A 13,741-nucleotide genomic window follows, 5' to 3' on the forward strand; every position below is an offset into this window, starting at 1 on the left:
AGCTTTCTTTAAAAAAAAAAAAAAAAAGCAGTATCTAGCAAAGCCTTTGGATTTTGGAAAAGGAAAGAGAAAAGTTTTTAATCTCTATCTCTTTTTCCTGCTGTTCTCTGCTTAATTTTTGCTGAGTAACTCAGCTTGTATTTATAGCATATATAGAGGAAGAAAACAGAATGAAGACTAATGTTATCAGGGGCTCCTCTGACCCTGAGAGACTCTGTACTCACCCAGCGTATTTCCTAACAAGCCATGTTGGGGGGTTACAAATAAAGGCAAATATATTTTTATGGACCATAGATCTGGACATAAGACCCTCAGCCTGCGGCTAGTGTTATCAAAGATCCAAAAACCATGCATTGCTGAAATAATACAGTTAGTGATTACTGTCTTTCAGTAACGTTTTCACTTTAAAGTGAACTTCCAGGAAGGGAAAAATCTTAATTAAGTGAAATTCTGTAATTTCAAGTATGGTGGTGCTTCAATGAAGAGCTATTTGTGGAAGGGACAGAAGATATCTTCTGTTATTCTGTTATCCAGAAGATAACAGAAAGGAAGGACAAATGATGCATTGCAATCATTAAAAGGGAAAAAAAAAAACAAAAGAAAGTCCACAGGCTGAGCTATAGGTAGGAATGGAATATCATCTGAGGCTTAGGTTTCAGCTTTACCTACATCTGGTGTTAAACATACAGTTTTAAACATTAATGAATCAAGTAAGCCCAGCATATTCCTGGCGATTTGCAAGAAGAATAAATGGGATATTTTTATAACCCAACCAATTGCCCAAGACCTAGAGAATGTGGAAACCACAACAAAGCAAGCTAACTGTTATGTTTCATACCTCCTGAAAGTTTCTGCTAATTGAACATGAAAATGTTTATAATAATTATGAAGGCTTCCAAATGTCCGTGGATCTTGCATTTACATATTTGATTTAATTTAACCATAAATTTTCAGAAGTTACATATTTGGTTACTAAGAGAACAGAGTAAAGGTTTATTGAAAAAGTGTCATTTAAACTGACCTTCCATCCTTGTTTTGTTTATTCTTTACCTCACTTTTAAAATTATTTGAGGAGTGTAGGGCAAGAAATTTTAAGAGGAAAGATTATTTTAAGCAAACTGACAAAGAATCCAGAGTGAAGAAGATAACAGAAAGGAAGGACAAATATACACAAGATGTACCAAAGGGAACATCAGTAAACAAAATACCTACCATGAGATCTTATATAATTACTATATTGAAAAGTAATGTCTAACACACTACTAACTAAAAAAAAAAATAAAATAAAGATTATTTATAAGATAAATGCCTAGAATTACCTAGAAGAAGGGAAGCTTTTCTGGCTGTAAAGGTTTAAAAAATATATATATATATCTGGGGGTGCCTGGGTGGCTCAGTCGTTAAGCGTCTGCCTTCGGCTCAGCTCATCATCCCAGGGTTCTGGGATCGAGCCCCGCATTGGGCTCTCTGCTCAGCGGGAAGCCTGCTTTTCCCTCTCCCACTCCCACCCTTGTGTTCCCTCTCTCACTGTCTCTCTCTGTCAAATAAATAAAACCCTTAATATATATATATATATCTGCTATAAAACTATATAAAAGCTACCCTAATGACAAAATAGCACCCTCACTAATATCCTTACATTAGTACATCAGCTAGCCTTCTCTAGCTACTCTAACTGCTTTCAATGTGAGCTACAATAACAATCTGAAAACCCATTTTATAGTTAAATGTGTGGAATATATATTACTCTCTGATGTGAAGGGCACTAGGAACCTGTCCTTTCCACAAATAGCTCTTCATTGAAGCACCACCATACTTGAAATTACACAATTTCACTTTATTAAGATTTTTCCCTTCCTGGAAGTTCACTTTAAAGTGAAAACATTACTGAAAGACAATAATCACTAACTCTGTATTATTTCACTTTATATGATTGTTTTTTCTTTAATGCCTAAACCTAAGCAATATGAAGCCTGCCCCCTGTGGAGTCCTCGAATTTTTGAAAAATGTGATTTGTGAATGATGCAAGAATTTGGATGGATTCTAGGTCATAATTAGGAATGGCACCTTCTAACACAAGACCCTGAAACATCTACTCTAGCTCCTATTAGATCGAATTATATTAGACTTGCTCCTCACAATGGAATAGACTATGTATCTGCTCTTGTTTTATCCACGAATCTTCATCAGAGAGCAGTTCATTTAAACAATACGATTTAGACTCCACTAAGGTTAAGATGAAGCATTAACTTTTGTTCTTTGAAAGGATGTAATAAGGAGACATTCCTTCATTCAGAGTTGAAGATAAGAAAACAGGAAACAAATGCAATATCTACTCCTTTACTGCAAGTTATTATTTTTATATTTTTATGTTCAAGGTCCATGTATATCTGAACAGCTATGAAAGGGCCTCCTGGAAGAAAAGAAATCCAAAACACAGAAACAAAACAAAACAAAAAACATGTGCCCCAACCCATATGGCTCCACCTTACCAGAGAGGGGAGGGTCACGGACTGGCAGGCACTGAAATCTATGCGTGGACACGACATTTCTGCGAAGTCATTGAACCCTGAGCTCCCTTGCAGTCCGAGGGAAGCCATGCTGGACGAAGATGGATACATCACCTTAAATATTAAAAATCGAAAGCCAGCTCTCACCCCAGGTAAGAATACCCGGAGCCAGGGATTTGGAAGTTAATTATTGAAATAGGTCAACCCTACTTTCCTTTCTCTACAAGTGACAGCACATATAGTTTTATTTTATTTTCCTGATGATCTTCCTGCTCTATAGAATTCCAGTAATATCTACTTAGGCTCAGACAGACTTATTTAGAATATAAGCTACAAAAGATAAAAGCAGGAACATTATAATAAGGCTTATAATAAGGAAAAAATAATAATGCTGGACGGAATAGAAGCCAAGAGAATAAGAGGAAAGAATGTTTTACAACCTCATTTTCTAAGCTGTCGGCAAATGGGTGTGATTCTTCAGTTGTTGCATATAAAAGCAATTATTTATGGGGGTGGGCACAAAACAAAACAAAGACACACAAAACCTTAACAGTTATATCTTGACTCAGAGACAAGTCCATTGGAAAAGGGTTGTACTTGCTATTGGGAATGGGAATGGGTTGTACTTGCTATTGATGATCACCAAAGGAACACCAGCAAGAGCTGGCAATGAAGCTGTTTATAACACTCAGAAAGCCTTGAGAGGGCAGGGGACAGGGGTGATGCTGCCCCAAAGCTATGCCATACAGCCTGCCCCCTAACATCTGTATTCTATGTCTACAGTTGACCCTGCTTCCTCACCTGTGTGGCGTGTGATGGCTTTGATTCTGCTGATCTTGTGCATGGCGTTAGTTGTTGGGCTGGTGGCTCTGGGGATAATGTGTAAGTATTGACTCACTGCAAAAGATTTGTTCTGGGGAAAGCAATACCTAAGGGTCCTGGTGTATGCCACTAGGCTTGATTGTCACTATGTATCTCTTTGTTGCTACATCAATCATTTTATACATGGCTGCCAATACATTCTCAATAAAGGAGAACTCTGACTTTTCCGTTCTGATTCAAATCGCTTTAATTAAAATTATTTTCAAGTTTTTAAACTGGTCTTTAAGATCCCCTAAGGTCTAGATCCACACTATCTTTTCATTTTTTTTCTCCCTATCCTGCATATCTTCAGTTCCAGCCAACATGGACTTTTCTCAGTTTCACAAATAAATCCTCTTTCCCTGACTGAAATTTCTGTCCATTGTATTCCCTCTTCCTAAAGTGCCCTCTTTCCCACTTTGTTTAATGACTGCATTTCCTTTCACTCAGAAGCAATTCATATCCCACCTAATTTATATATTTTTTCTTTTTATAAATCTAAAAGCGCTCCAATGTCGCATTACCCCATGTAGCTGTAGCTTGTTTGTGTGCTTGTTTATTTGTTAGAATGTTTTGTTCACCATCTTTTATTCACCTGAATATCATATTTTGAACACAGCAAGAAATCAATATGTATTTTTTTAAATAAATGGATATTTTGATATTACATGAAAAACAAAATAACAGAAGTCATTCACCTCTGAAATCTGCTTAGAAATCTGTATTCAAAGAAATATCAAAACATTCGTTTTGGGCACGCAATTTGATCATGGCATTTTCTTATTTGTGATTGTCTCCTTCATATAGTTCACTTCTTCTTTTGGATAACCATCAGGTGTCAGTTTTGCATAGTTCTTAAATTGTTCTTTATACACCCCTTTACCCAGACCCCTTTGCAGTACTCATTTACTCATGTGTTTCTAGTAAACACTTCACAGATTGACAATTCTACTGAAATTAAAGTCCATCAAAAGGTCTCTGCATCACCCTTATGATCCTGATTACAAATTATTATCTAATTTTTACATCTAGCCGTCACAGAGCAAAATTACCAACAAGTGGAGAATAATAATGTCTCAGGAACTCTGCACCAAGTAGCAAAGAAGTTCTGCCAATATTTAATAAAACAATTGGAACAAAAGAGCAGTGTCAGTAAGTATGGTTTTGTAACTTCTTCATCTCCCCACCCCCACCCCCCAGAGTATTTCTGTGATGTTATCTGTAGGGAATCTGGAGATCTGCAGAAAACACTGAATATGGGGGAAAAGCAAAAGTAAAGAGTATGGATTCCTATTCTTGGTTTCACCTTAAGGCCATAAATGCAGCCCATGTGACAGAAACTGGAGATATTATGGAGATAGTTGCTATGGATTCTTCAGGCGCAACTTGACGTGGGACGAGAGTAAGCAGTTCTGTATTAACATGAACGCTACTTTGCTGAAGATCGCCAGCCAGAACGTTCTGGTAAGGAGATTCCTTTGTCAAATATTTTGGAGTCATAAGAAGAATCTTAAGTGAAACATTTGACTTTAAAATCTATATCTATATTTCTCATGTCTTCCAGTCTGTGCTAATCTGAGAACCTTATCAAGCCCAGTAGAAATGACCACATTTAAGAATTTCTTAGAAAGGGGTAAAATGAGCTAATGAGACTGAGAGGTCTGGCGTTACCTCTGTGACAAGTCATTTCACTTTTCTCAGCTTCCTTGGTTGCATTTACTAATCCATAAAAGAATCTGAAAGTATAAAGAAACTCAATATCCTTGTAAAATATAAAAAGCAGTGCCACCCCAATATTACATGAATCCTCAGTTCCTGCTAAATTGTTGAACGATTGAACTTGAACAAACCACGATGCAGACTTTACCTTTTCATAGGCTCTTCCATAGTTTTGGGAGCAATCTCATTTGTGAAACACACAGGATTTCAGTTGAAATTTTTCTACTAAACGTCTCCTCTTCCAGATTTTTCTCTTTGACAGCTTCTAACAAAGGCTTTATTTTGAAGCAAAATATGTTCACATCCACTCATGCACTCTCCCTTTATTATTTAATGTAGCTTTTCTCTTTTTTTTTTGTGAATCCTGGGAGCAAACCAGAAACCAAGCCTTGTAGTCTCCCTTCTGCCAAATGATAGATTTCTTAAGACATTTTTTGAAAGGCAGAAATTCTCTATGGTGTTTAACCTACAATTTCCAATATGGTAATTATTCACATTCTGTATATTAAAAATGAAAGCAAAGGGCGCCTGGGTGGCTCAGTCATTAAGCATCTGCCTTTGGCTCAGGTCATGATCCCAGGGTCCTGGGATCGAGCCCCGCATTGGGCTCCCTGCTCCGCGGGAAGCCTGCTCCTCCCTTTCCCACTCCTCCTGCTTGTGTTCCCTCTCTGCTGGGTCTCTCTCTGTCAAATAAATAAATAAAATCTTTAAAAAAATTTTTAAAAAAAAGCGCAAACCGGAGATCTGGATTTGGGCTGTGTGCAGAGATTAAACCAAACTCAAATAGTCAAGCCAGTCATATTCTACAGAACTGCTATAACTGATCAGCAAAACTGACTTATATTTTCCTGAGCTGAAGTCCACAGTAATGGGCCAGACATGAGGAGATCATTCCAGTGACACTCAAGATCATTTGTTGCCTTGTTACTATCCTCTAACTCTCTTTGTGGACTCAAACTAATAGAGAAGATATTCAGGTAAGTAAGTTATCTTTCTTTCCAATCAGGCAAAATAAGAGAGTGTCCTAAAATCTCAACTTCAATAACAAGAGATTAATTGGAGACATACAAACATGTCTTGAATCTTGCACTGATGCCAGGTTGGAGGTTTATAAATGAAAGAAATAATGTCATTTTTGAGAAACAAAGAATAGTTGAATTTCAGACAGAATATATTTCCTATAGTGAGGTATGTAATGTGGATGTATTTTAAAGAATAGAACAGGAGTTAACAGAAAGGTGAGGGGTAGCTCAAGCTTTAAAAAATAAGCAGTCAGGGTGCTTGGGTGGCTCAGTCAGTTAAGCATCTAACTCTTGGTTTCGGCTCAGGTTGTGATCTCAGGGTCTTGGGATTGAGCCCCATGTTAGGCTTCATGCTCAGAGGGGAGTCTTCTTCTTCTTCTTCTTTTTTTTAAAGATTTTATTTATTTATTTGACAGGGAGAGACACAGTAAGAGAGGGAACACAAGCAGGGGGAGTGGGAGAGGGAGAAGCAGGCTTCCGGCAGAGCAGGGAGCCCGATGCGGGGCTCAATCCCAGGACCCTGGGATCATGACCTGAGCTGAAGGCAGACGCTTAACGACTGTGCCACCCAGATGCCCCTCAGAGGGGAGTCTTCTTGAGATTCTTTCCCTCTGCCCCGCACACCACCCCCCCACCGTGCACATGCTCTCTCTCTCAATCTAAAATAGATAAATCTTTAAAAATATTAGTAAGTGTCTGCATTTAGCTCAGGTCATGACCCCAGTGTCCTGGGATCGAGCTCCACGTCGGGCTCCCTGCTCAGTGAGGAGTCGGCTTCTCCCTCTTCCTGTGCCCCTCCCCCCTGCTCATGCTCTGTCTCGCTCTCTCTCTCTCTCTTATAAATAAATAAAATCTTTAAAAAATAGTAATAAATAAATAAGCAGTCAAAAGTGACTTTCACAACAGTATCTCTTATGGAATGCCATTCTGTGTCTCACTTCTGTTAAGAAGTTTGAGTCATTTCTTATTTGCTAAGAATGTATTCTCACCTACTTCTTTTTCTGGGAGGTATGAGAGTACATGAATATTTGACTCTTTTTAATTTTGTTACCCATGGATCGACTGATTGATTGATTGATTGACTGATTGACTTATCCATTAATTTGACAAATATGCACTGGAACTATTTCAGAATCTGAACCTATGAAGTTAATAAAACAGAAGTCTTTAACCTCAGGGAGCTTATGTTCTAGTTGGAGCAAGAGGCAATAAACAAAACAAATAAGTATAGTGTATCATATAGTAAATAGTGACAATTCCTAAGTAGAAAAAGGCAAATTAGAAAAAACAAATGCTGTTTGTAATCCCTTTGAGAAAGACATCATATAATTCCTTTTACTCAGTCAACTAAAACAAATTAATACTTCCAATGTAAACATTGTAGGCTACTACAAAACTGAGCTAAGCAATGAAACCAAAGCACGTAGAAGTGAAATGTAGGGAATGAAAACGTTTCACCAACAATGTATTTCTTTTTTTTTTAATTTTCCTTCTCTAGTTGTTTACCATTATCTTATTTAAGAGACATATTTGGTACTCTATTTGAAACTCTAGTCTTCAATCGATGGAAGATAAACGTGTAGAAAGGTTAGAATATCCGCCTTCTGTGAACATTTTTTTTCCTGTATTCTACAAGCAATTTTTTTTATTCTAAAACAAGTGAACTTGGCACAATTCTAAATATCAAATATGATTAGTTAACATTAACATAGACATACAATCTAACTTATTGTTGTTCAGGGTCTTTTTTTTTTTTTTTTTTTGAAGATTTTATTTATTTATTTGACAGAGAGAGAGATAGCTAGAGCAGGAACACAAGCAGGGGGAGTGGGAGAGGGAGAGGCAGGCTTCCTGCCGAGCAGGGCGCCCGATGTGGGACTCGATCCCAGGACCCCGGGATCATGACCTGAGCCGAAGGCAGACGCTTAACGACTGAGCCACCCAGGCACCCTGTTGTTCAGGGTCTTATCATGAAACTTTGCCTTTACATCATTACAAGAATTGTGGAAGCAGGTTGACCATTATATTTATCTGTGTTTGCAATAGGAATACATGAAGTCTAGGACTGGATTAATGCGTTGGGTTGGATTGTCCCGCAAGAACCCTAATGAAGTCTGGATGTGGGAAGATGGCTCTGTGCCCTCCAAAAATGTGTAAGTTAATGGACATTCAGAATACAAGGCACAGCTAGCAAATTTTATTCTTGAGATCCTCTACCCTCTTGAAGGCACACTACTTAAAAGTTGAGAGGTGGCTCGATGACCTACTGTGTGCTATAGAAACAGCAGCACACTCACTGACACCCTACTCCTAATAAGTGAACCCTGGTAATAAGACAATTCTACTTTACTTACTTTCCCATTCCTCTGCTCTTTATGTAAGCCTCATTTCTACCCTCAAATTTACCATTAGAACATGTGTGTGCGTGTGTGCGTGTGTGTGTTGCTTGATCTGATTCTCTTCACATATTTCTAGAACAAAATGATCATTCTTGTTATTTTATGGTTGAAAGTGATTACTTTGAGGATTCTTTTGGCTTTTCAGTATCATTTTACCTACTCTTCCTCCCTAGGGGTCTCCAAGAATCAGGCACACCATCATTCACAAGGTGTTTCTAATGTTCGTATCATAAGGCTCCATCCTTGTACAGACAATCCAGGCAAAGGAGGCATTTTTTTTAATGTGGCTTTCCAATCTCCAATCTAAAGACCTTTGCTCATCTTGTATATCAAAACTGTAAGGTCTCTCCAGTTAAAATTAAAACTGATAACCACAACCTGTACAACCTCATCATTACTTAAAATTTCAATTCATTTATTCAACACATACTAAGTATTTACTATGGGTAAATACTATGGGCAAAGGATACTGCAAGTACAAGCAGACTTCTTCATAGATCTTGAGCTTTATCTCCTATCATTTCCTGCCTCATTCACAATATTGCAGGCCAACTGGTGAACCCTCTGTGCTTTCAACAAATTAAACTTGTTTTGTTGTCTTAGGGCTTTTGTACTTAACTGTTTTCTTCTAGACTGTTCCACTTCCAGAACTCCATGATGGGCTCCCCCTTGTGACTCATGTGTCTTTTAAACATCCCTTCCTCAATGAGGTTGACTTTAATTACCCAAACTAAATTAGCTTCCTTCCACACACACCCACTCGAGTCCATTATCACGCCATTTCTTTTCTTCGTAACTCTTAACGACTCTCTGAAATTTTCTATTTGTTGGCTTCTCACCAATATCCTCTTACTATAATGTAAGTTCCCCAGTAGAAGAGACCGTGTCCCTGTTTACTCTGTCAATATCGGCACACAAAACAACTTTGGCACATAGTAGGTATCCCATAGATATTTGGCGAATAAATTAGATCTATACATTTTTGTTCTCTTGTCATAAGCAATGCAGCGGGGAATATAGACAAGTTAACAGGCAATTACAATAGAGTGTGCTGCCTTATTTCTGCTAGCCTACAACATAAATCCTCATTTCAAAAATATTTAATCAGCTTTCTTTTCCTTGAGCTCCTTCCCACTCTGTACAGCTACTTGCCCTCCAGGGCTCTCCCATCTCCTCTCTGTTTATCTAAATCCTACCCTTCTTTCAAGACAGAACTAAAGTGTGATCTTCTATGAAAAGATGAAAAGATAAAGCCTTTCCCATCATTTTCAAGATCCCATCCATCTCTTTCTCTGGGCTCCTATTGTGCTCCTGCTCACTTGTTCCTTAATCAGTGCTGTACTAAACTGCTATTGAGTTACTCAGCTGTACATACTTAATACTCCCGAGCAGATGGAAAATTTCTCAATGATCTGAATGTTGTTTTTTACTTTTATCCCCATACTTTTTGTTTCCATTTTGTGAGACAAAATACTTTCATGCAGAGTTTGTTGACTGCTTATATAGCTTTTGAAGGAACTCATTCTACCTTTTCCATTCACAGGTTTCAGCTTTCTGGAAATGAAAGAGAAAATATGAACTGTGCTTATTTTTATGATGGGAAAATTTACCCGACCTTCTGTAAGAACAAACATCATTTGACGTGTGAGAGGAAGGCAGGCACGGTGAATGTGGACACACTACTTTAATGCAAAGAGATGAGCAGGATGTCACAGACAAGTGCTTGATTATACAATGAAAGATCTGGATGAAGTACTCACTAGCCATAAAATTGCTCATTATTCCCTTTATTCCCATTGGAGTCATCTTTACCTCATCTCTTCTACCAATACCACCTCATCCTTTCTTTGTATATCCCTTTATACTAAGGGATGATTTCGCCCCTTCTTTATACATCCAGAATCCTGTCTGTGAGTTGATCGTTTGTTCTCAATTGTTCCGTGTCCATGGATTTTCTTTCTTCTTGTCTTCATTCCTAATTATCTCAGCATGGTATGATTCACCACATCTTCGGACATAAACATATGCGCTTTAAATTGAAATAAGAAAGGTTAGGAGTTAATTGACTCAAGTTGTGCAAAATATCTAAGTCTGAAAGACAGCATAAGGTAGTGGAAAGAATACTAAACCTGGAATCAGTAGAACAATCTAGATGGTGTGATTCCTTAATTAACGTACAACCGTGGACCAACTAGTCATGTAGCCTCTTTACCGTTCATTTTCTCATATTCCAGGTAGAATAACACCCATTACTTCTCAGCTGTACAACCTAACAAAACATGGGAGTAGTAGCTATGTCAGAAATTCCATAAAGGCCAACAGCATGGCTTTCCCATTTACTATTGTATGCCTGGCACCAAGCATGGTTCCTGGCTCACTGGAAACAGAAAAAAATAGTTGCTTTTCATTACGTGAGAAACACCACAATCTGTAAAACACTACACAATTATAATTTAGATTCCAGGCCCACCTTTGGTCAGATTCTACAGCAAGGGAATTAAAGTTTCCTTCTGGGGAAGGAAAACGAAATTTCTGTGCAAGGAACTTGATAGCGTTTGAAAATAAGAAAATACTTCTTAAGAAGGCCTATAGGCAAGTAGACAAAACAGCAAGTACAAATGTTTTATCTTTTCCTGACAGTTCTATGTTTGGTTTTTGCTGAGTAACTCATGAAGTATTTATGGATATGTGGCGAGGCAGCCTTTCACAGGATAACAGGCAAAAATTGCATTTCTTTCCCACAGCTTCCCTGAAGCTGCTTTTTCTTCTTACATTGGTAGTAACAAAATTTATGAATATGATTCTCAAACATCTCAACTGAGATGTTTGTTAAAACATGCAGATGCTCAAGCACAAATACTTAAGGTTCTCAGTTGGAAGGCTGAGGAGACACTGAGACCTGGGCTTTTAATAAGCTCCCCTACTTGATTCTGATCAAGTACTTTTTAATACATTTTGAGAAAAATTACATTGAGACTTACTCCCTATGTGGCTTTTGCTAAGTTACTCTGTTTCCTCATTTATGAAATGGGCTTAATATTATTATTTTACTCATAGGTAATAGTGAGGATCATTTAATATAATATATAAAGCATTGACCAGAGTATCAAGCATGTAATAAATAATAAATATGTATTATTTTATACCTTTGAGCACTAATACTCAAAGACACTTGAATCACTGTCTTGTTTTAGACTATCAGTAAACAAGCAGATTTTGGGGGACCGAGGAAAAATAACACAGATACCTCAAATTCTGCTTCTACTTCAAATGTCTTGAGATCTTGGCTTTTGGGGGATAGTATCATTATTTTACTGTTTTTTTACTTGTTGATTTAGAGAAATGGAATAGGAAATAATAATTCAGAAAATCATCCAAAAAACAACCAACCATGTCTCTGGACTTTAGTGTTTTATTACCCACAAATGGAAAAACATTTATTTATATATTACTATATGGCACAAGTAAATTTCAAAGAGTAATATCTTAGTTTGTGACAAAAATGCAATTAAAAAATGTAAACCAACCAACTGTGCCTACAAAGATTCTTTTTTCTGGTACTCATATCAAAATCATCTTACACATGAAATCAGAATAGCACAAATTTTAGTAGCATAGGCTCTGTGATCAGACCACCTAGTTTCAAATACTAACTCTTCCACTTACTACGCAAGTGAACTTCGGTAAATAATTTGTCTTCTCTGTGCTTCAACGTACAATTAAGTTACAATGTACTCATAACAGTGCTTATTTCACAGAGCTGTTTTGAGAATCAAAGTAATTCATGTAAAAACCCTTTGAAACAGTACTTGGAATGTAATGAATAATAAGTAACATGCAGTATGATATAAAACATCAAAAGCAAAGCAAGTAACAATAGTCCCTTATTGGAAGAGGCCAGTGTTTCCCCCAAAGAAATTTATCAGAGAATATATCATATTAGAGAAAACTGGATCTTTCTGAGCTTGATATTTAGCACTGATAAAATTTGAGAGCACCTGGAAATTGATGACAACTCATTAAATTTCTGTTCCTGTGCTCCCAACATTAGTCTTAATGCCTATTTGGTATGCTTATGGTTTCTTCCTCTTTTTCTCCTCAAGGTAGAAATCATTACATAATGAAGCCTGCAGAGAGTTAAGTCACTTTATTTTTCAGGTCAGAATCTCAGGTCACATGAAAATCATTTGAAATATTTGGAGAATTTGCTGGATATTCTCCATTTACCTGTTGAGATCCTCTCAACCGGACCCTGTGCTTTGTGAGGCAGAACTCAAGTGAACAGCACTGTTTGGGGCAACTTTCCTCTGGCTTCCAGTTGATTTAGCTATTGAGAAGTACTTGCAGTAATCAAAGGGTCAAAGGGTGAAAGGAGAGAGTGGTCAGGGTACTCCTCATTCCCTTGGCTCTCTCCCTACCATGCCATGTTTGGCAAAGGCTGCATGTTCCCTACCTTAGGCCATGACCCTTATCAGATACCCTCCCCTTAACTCCTCAGGCGTAGGGGTGATAACATCGTGGCAACGCATAATTCACCACCTCTTTTTGTTCCAATTAATCTTTCCCCAAACTTTATAAACAGTGTCTTTATTCAATGCCCTGAGATTACTCCTTGAGTATGTCATTTGTTTTTCTTTGCTATAGAGATCAATGATTGATTCAGGGAGATACTGAAACAAAAGAGAACATTGCAATTTTGCAGATTGTTGAGATTTGCAAACTATAAATTACCAAGACACGACCTTTGGCCATAAGGACAAATGGCCAATATGTGAATGATGATTAAAATATCAAGTTTCTTAATGCGATAGTCACAGGATGTGGCAGAAATGGCCATCTATCCACTAAATAATTTATGCTTCTCATTTAGAGTAAAGTTGTCATCAAAAGTTTGCTAACCAGGCAAAAATTACATTTATCAGGCCCAGCCTCTTAGATCCAAACAAGGGCATTACATTAATGGATGTGGACGTGACACATGTTACTTCTAGGTTATGGCTTTCAAGAGGCCGATGTGGATTTGCCATCTTCTCTTTTCCTTTCTAAGGGACTCCAATGTCTCACAAGATAGAAGGAGCTTGGGTCCCATTTGGAGGAAATCTCTCCACTAACCAGGATTACTGGAGCTAAATTGTTATGTGAGCAAGAGATAATCTTTATTGTGTTAAACAACTGATTTTTTTTGAGACTTACTTGTCACAGAAACTACATTACCTTAATTAATACAGTG

At 37.5% G+C, this 13,741-nt stretch overlaps 1 protein-coding gene across 2 annotated transcripts; it reads left to right on the forward strand.

The window, feature by feature from the left end:
* The first annotated feature begins 2,598 nt into the window (after window positions 1-2,598).
* CLEC1B (C-type lectin domain family 1 member B) lies at window positions 2,599-10,738 on the forward strand. Of its 2 annotated transcripts, XM_032391072.1 has the most exons (6): window positions 2,599-2,662; window positions 3,294-3,392; window positions 4,404-4,532; window positions 4,684-4,835; window positions 8,159-8,265; window positions 10,055-10,738. In XM_032391072.1, exons 1-6 carry the CDS (start codon window positions 2,599-2,601, stop codon window positions 10,197-10,199), a joined length of 696 nt encoding a protein of 231 aa, XP_032246963.1. In that variant the 3' UTR covers window positions 10,200-10,738. The 2 variants fall into 2 exon arrangements, with proteins under 2 accessions (XP_032246963.1, XP_032246964.1); XM_032391073.1 differs by lacking the exon at window positions 3,294-3,392.
* Window positions 10,739-13,741: the final 3,003 nt, after the last annotated feature.

Source organism: Phoca vitulina, unplaced genomic scaffold (assembly GCF_004348235.1).
Source record: "Phoca vitulina isolate PV1807 unplaced genomic scaffold, GSC_HSeal_1.0 scaffold59, whole genome shotgun sequence".
In the NCBI taxonomy this organism is placed as follows: domain Eukaryota; kingdom Metazoa; phylum Chordata; class Mammalia; order Carnivora; family Phocidae; genus Phoca; species Phoca vitulina.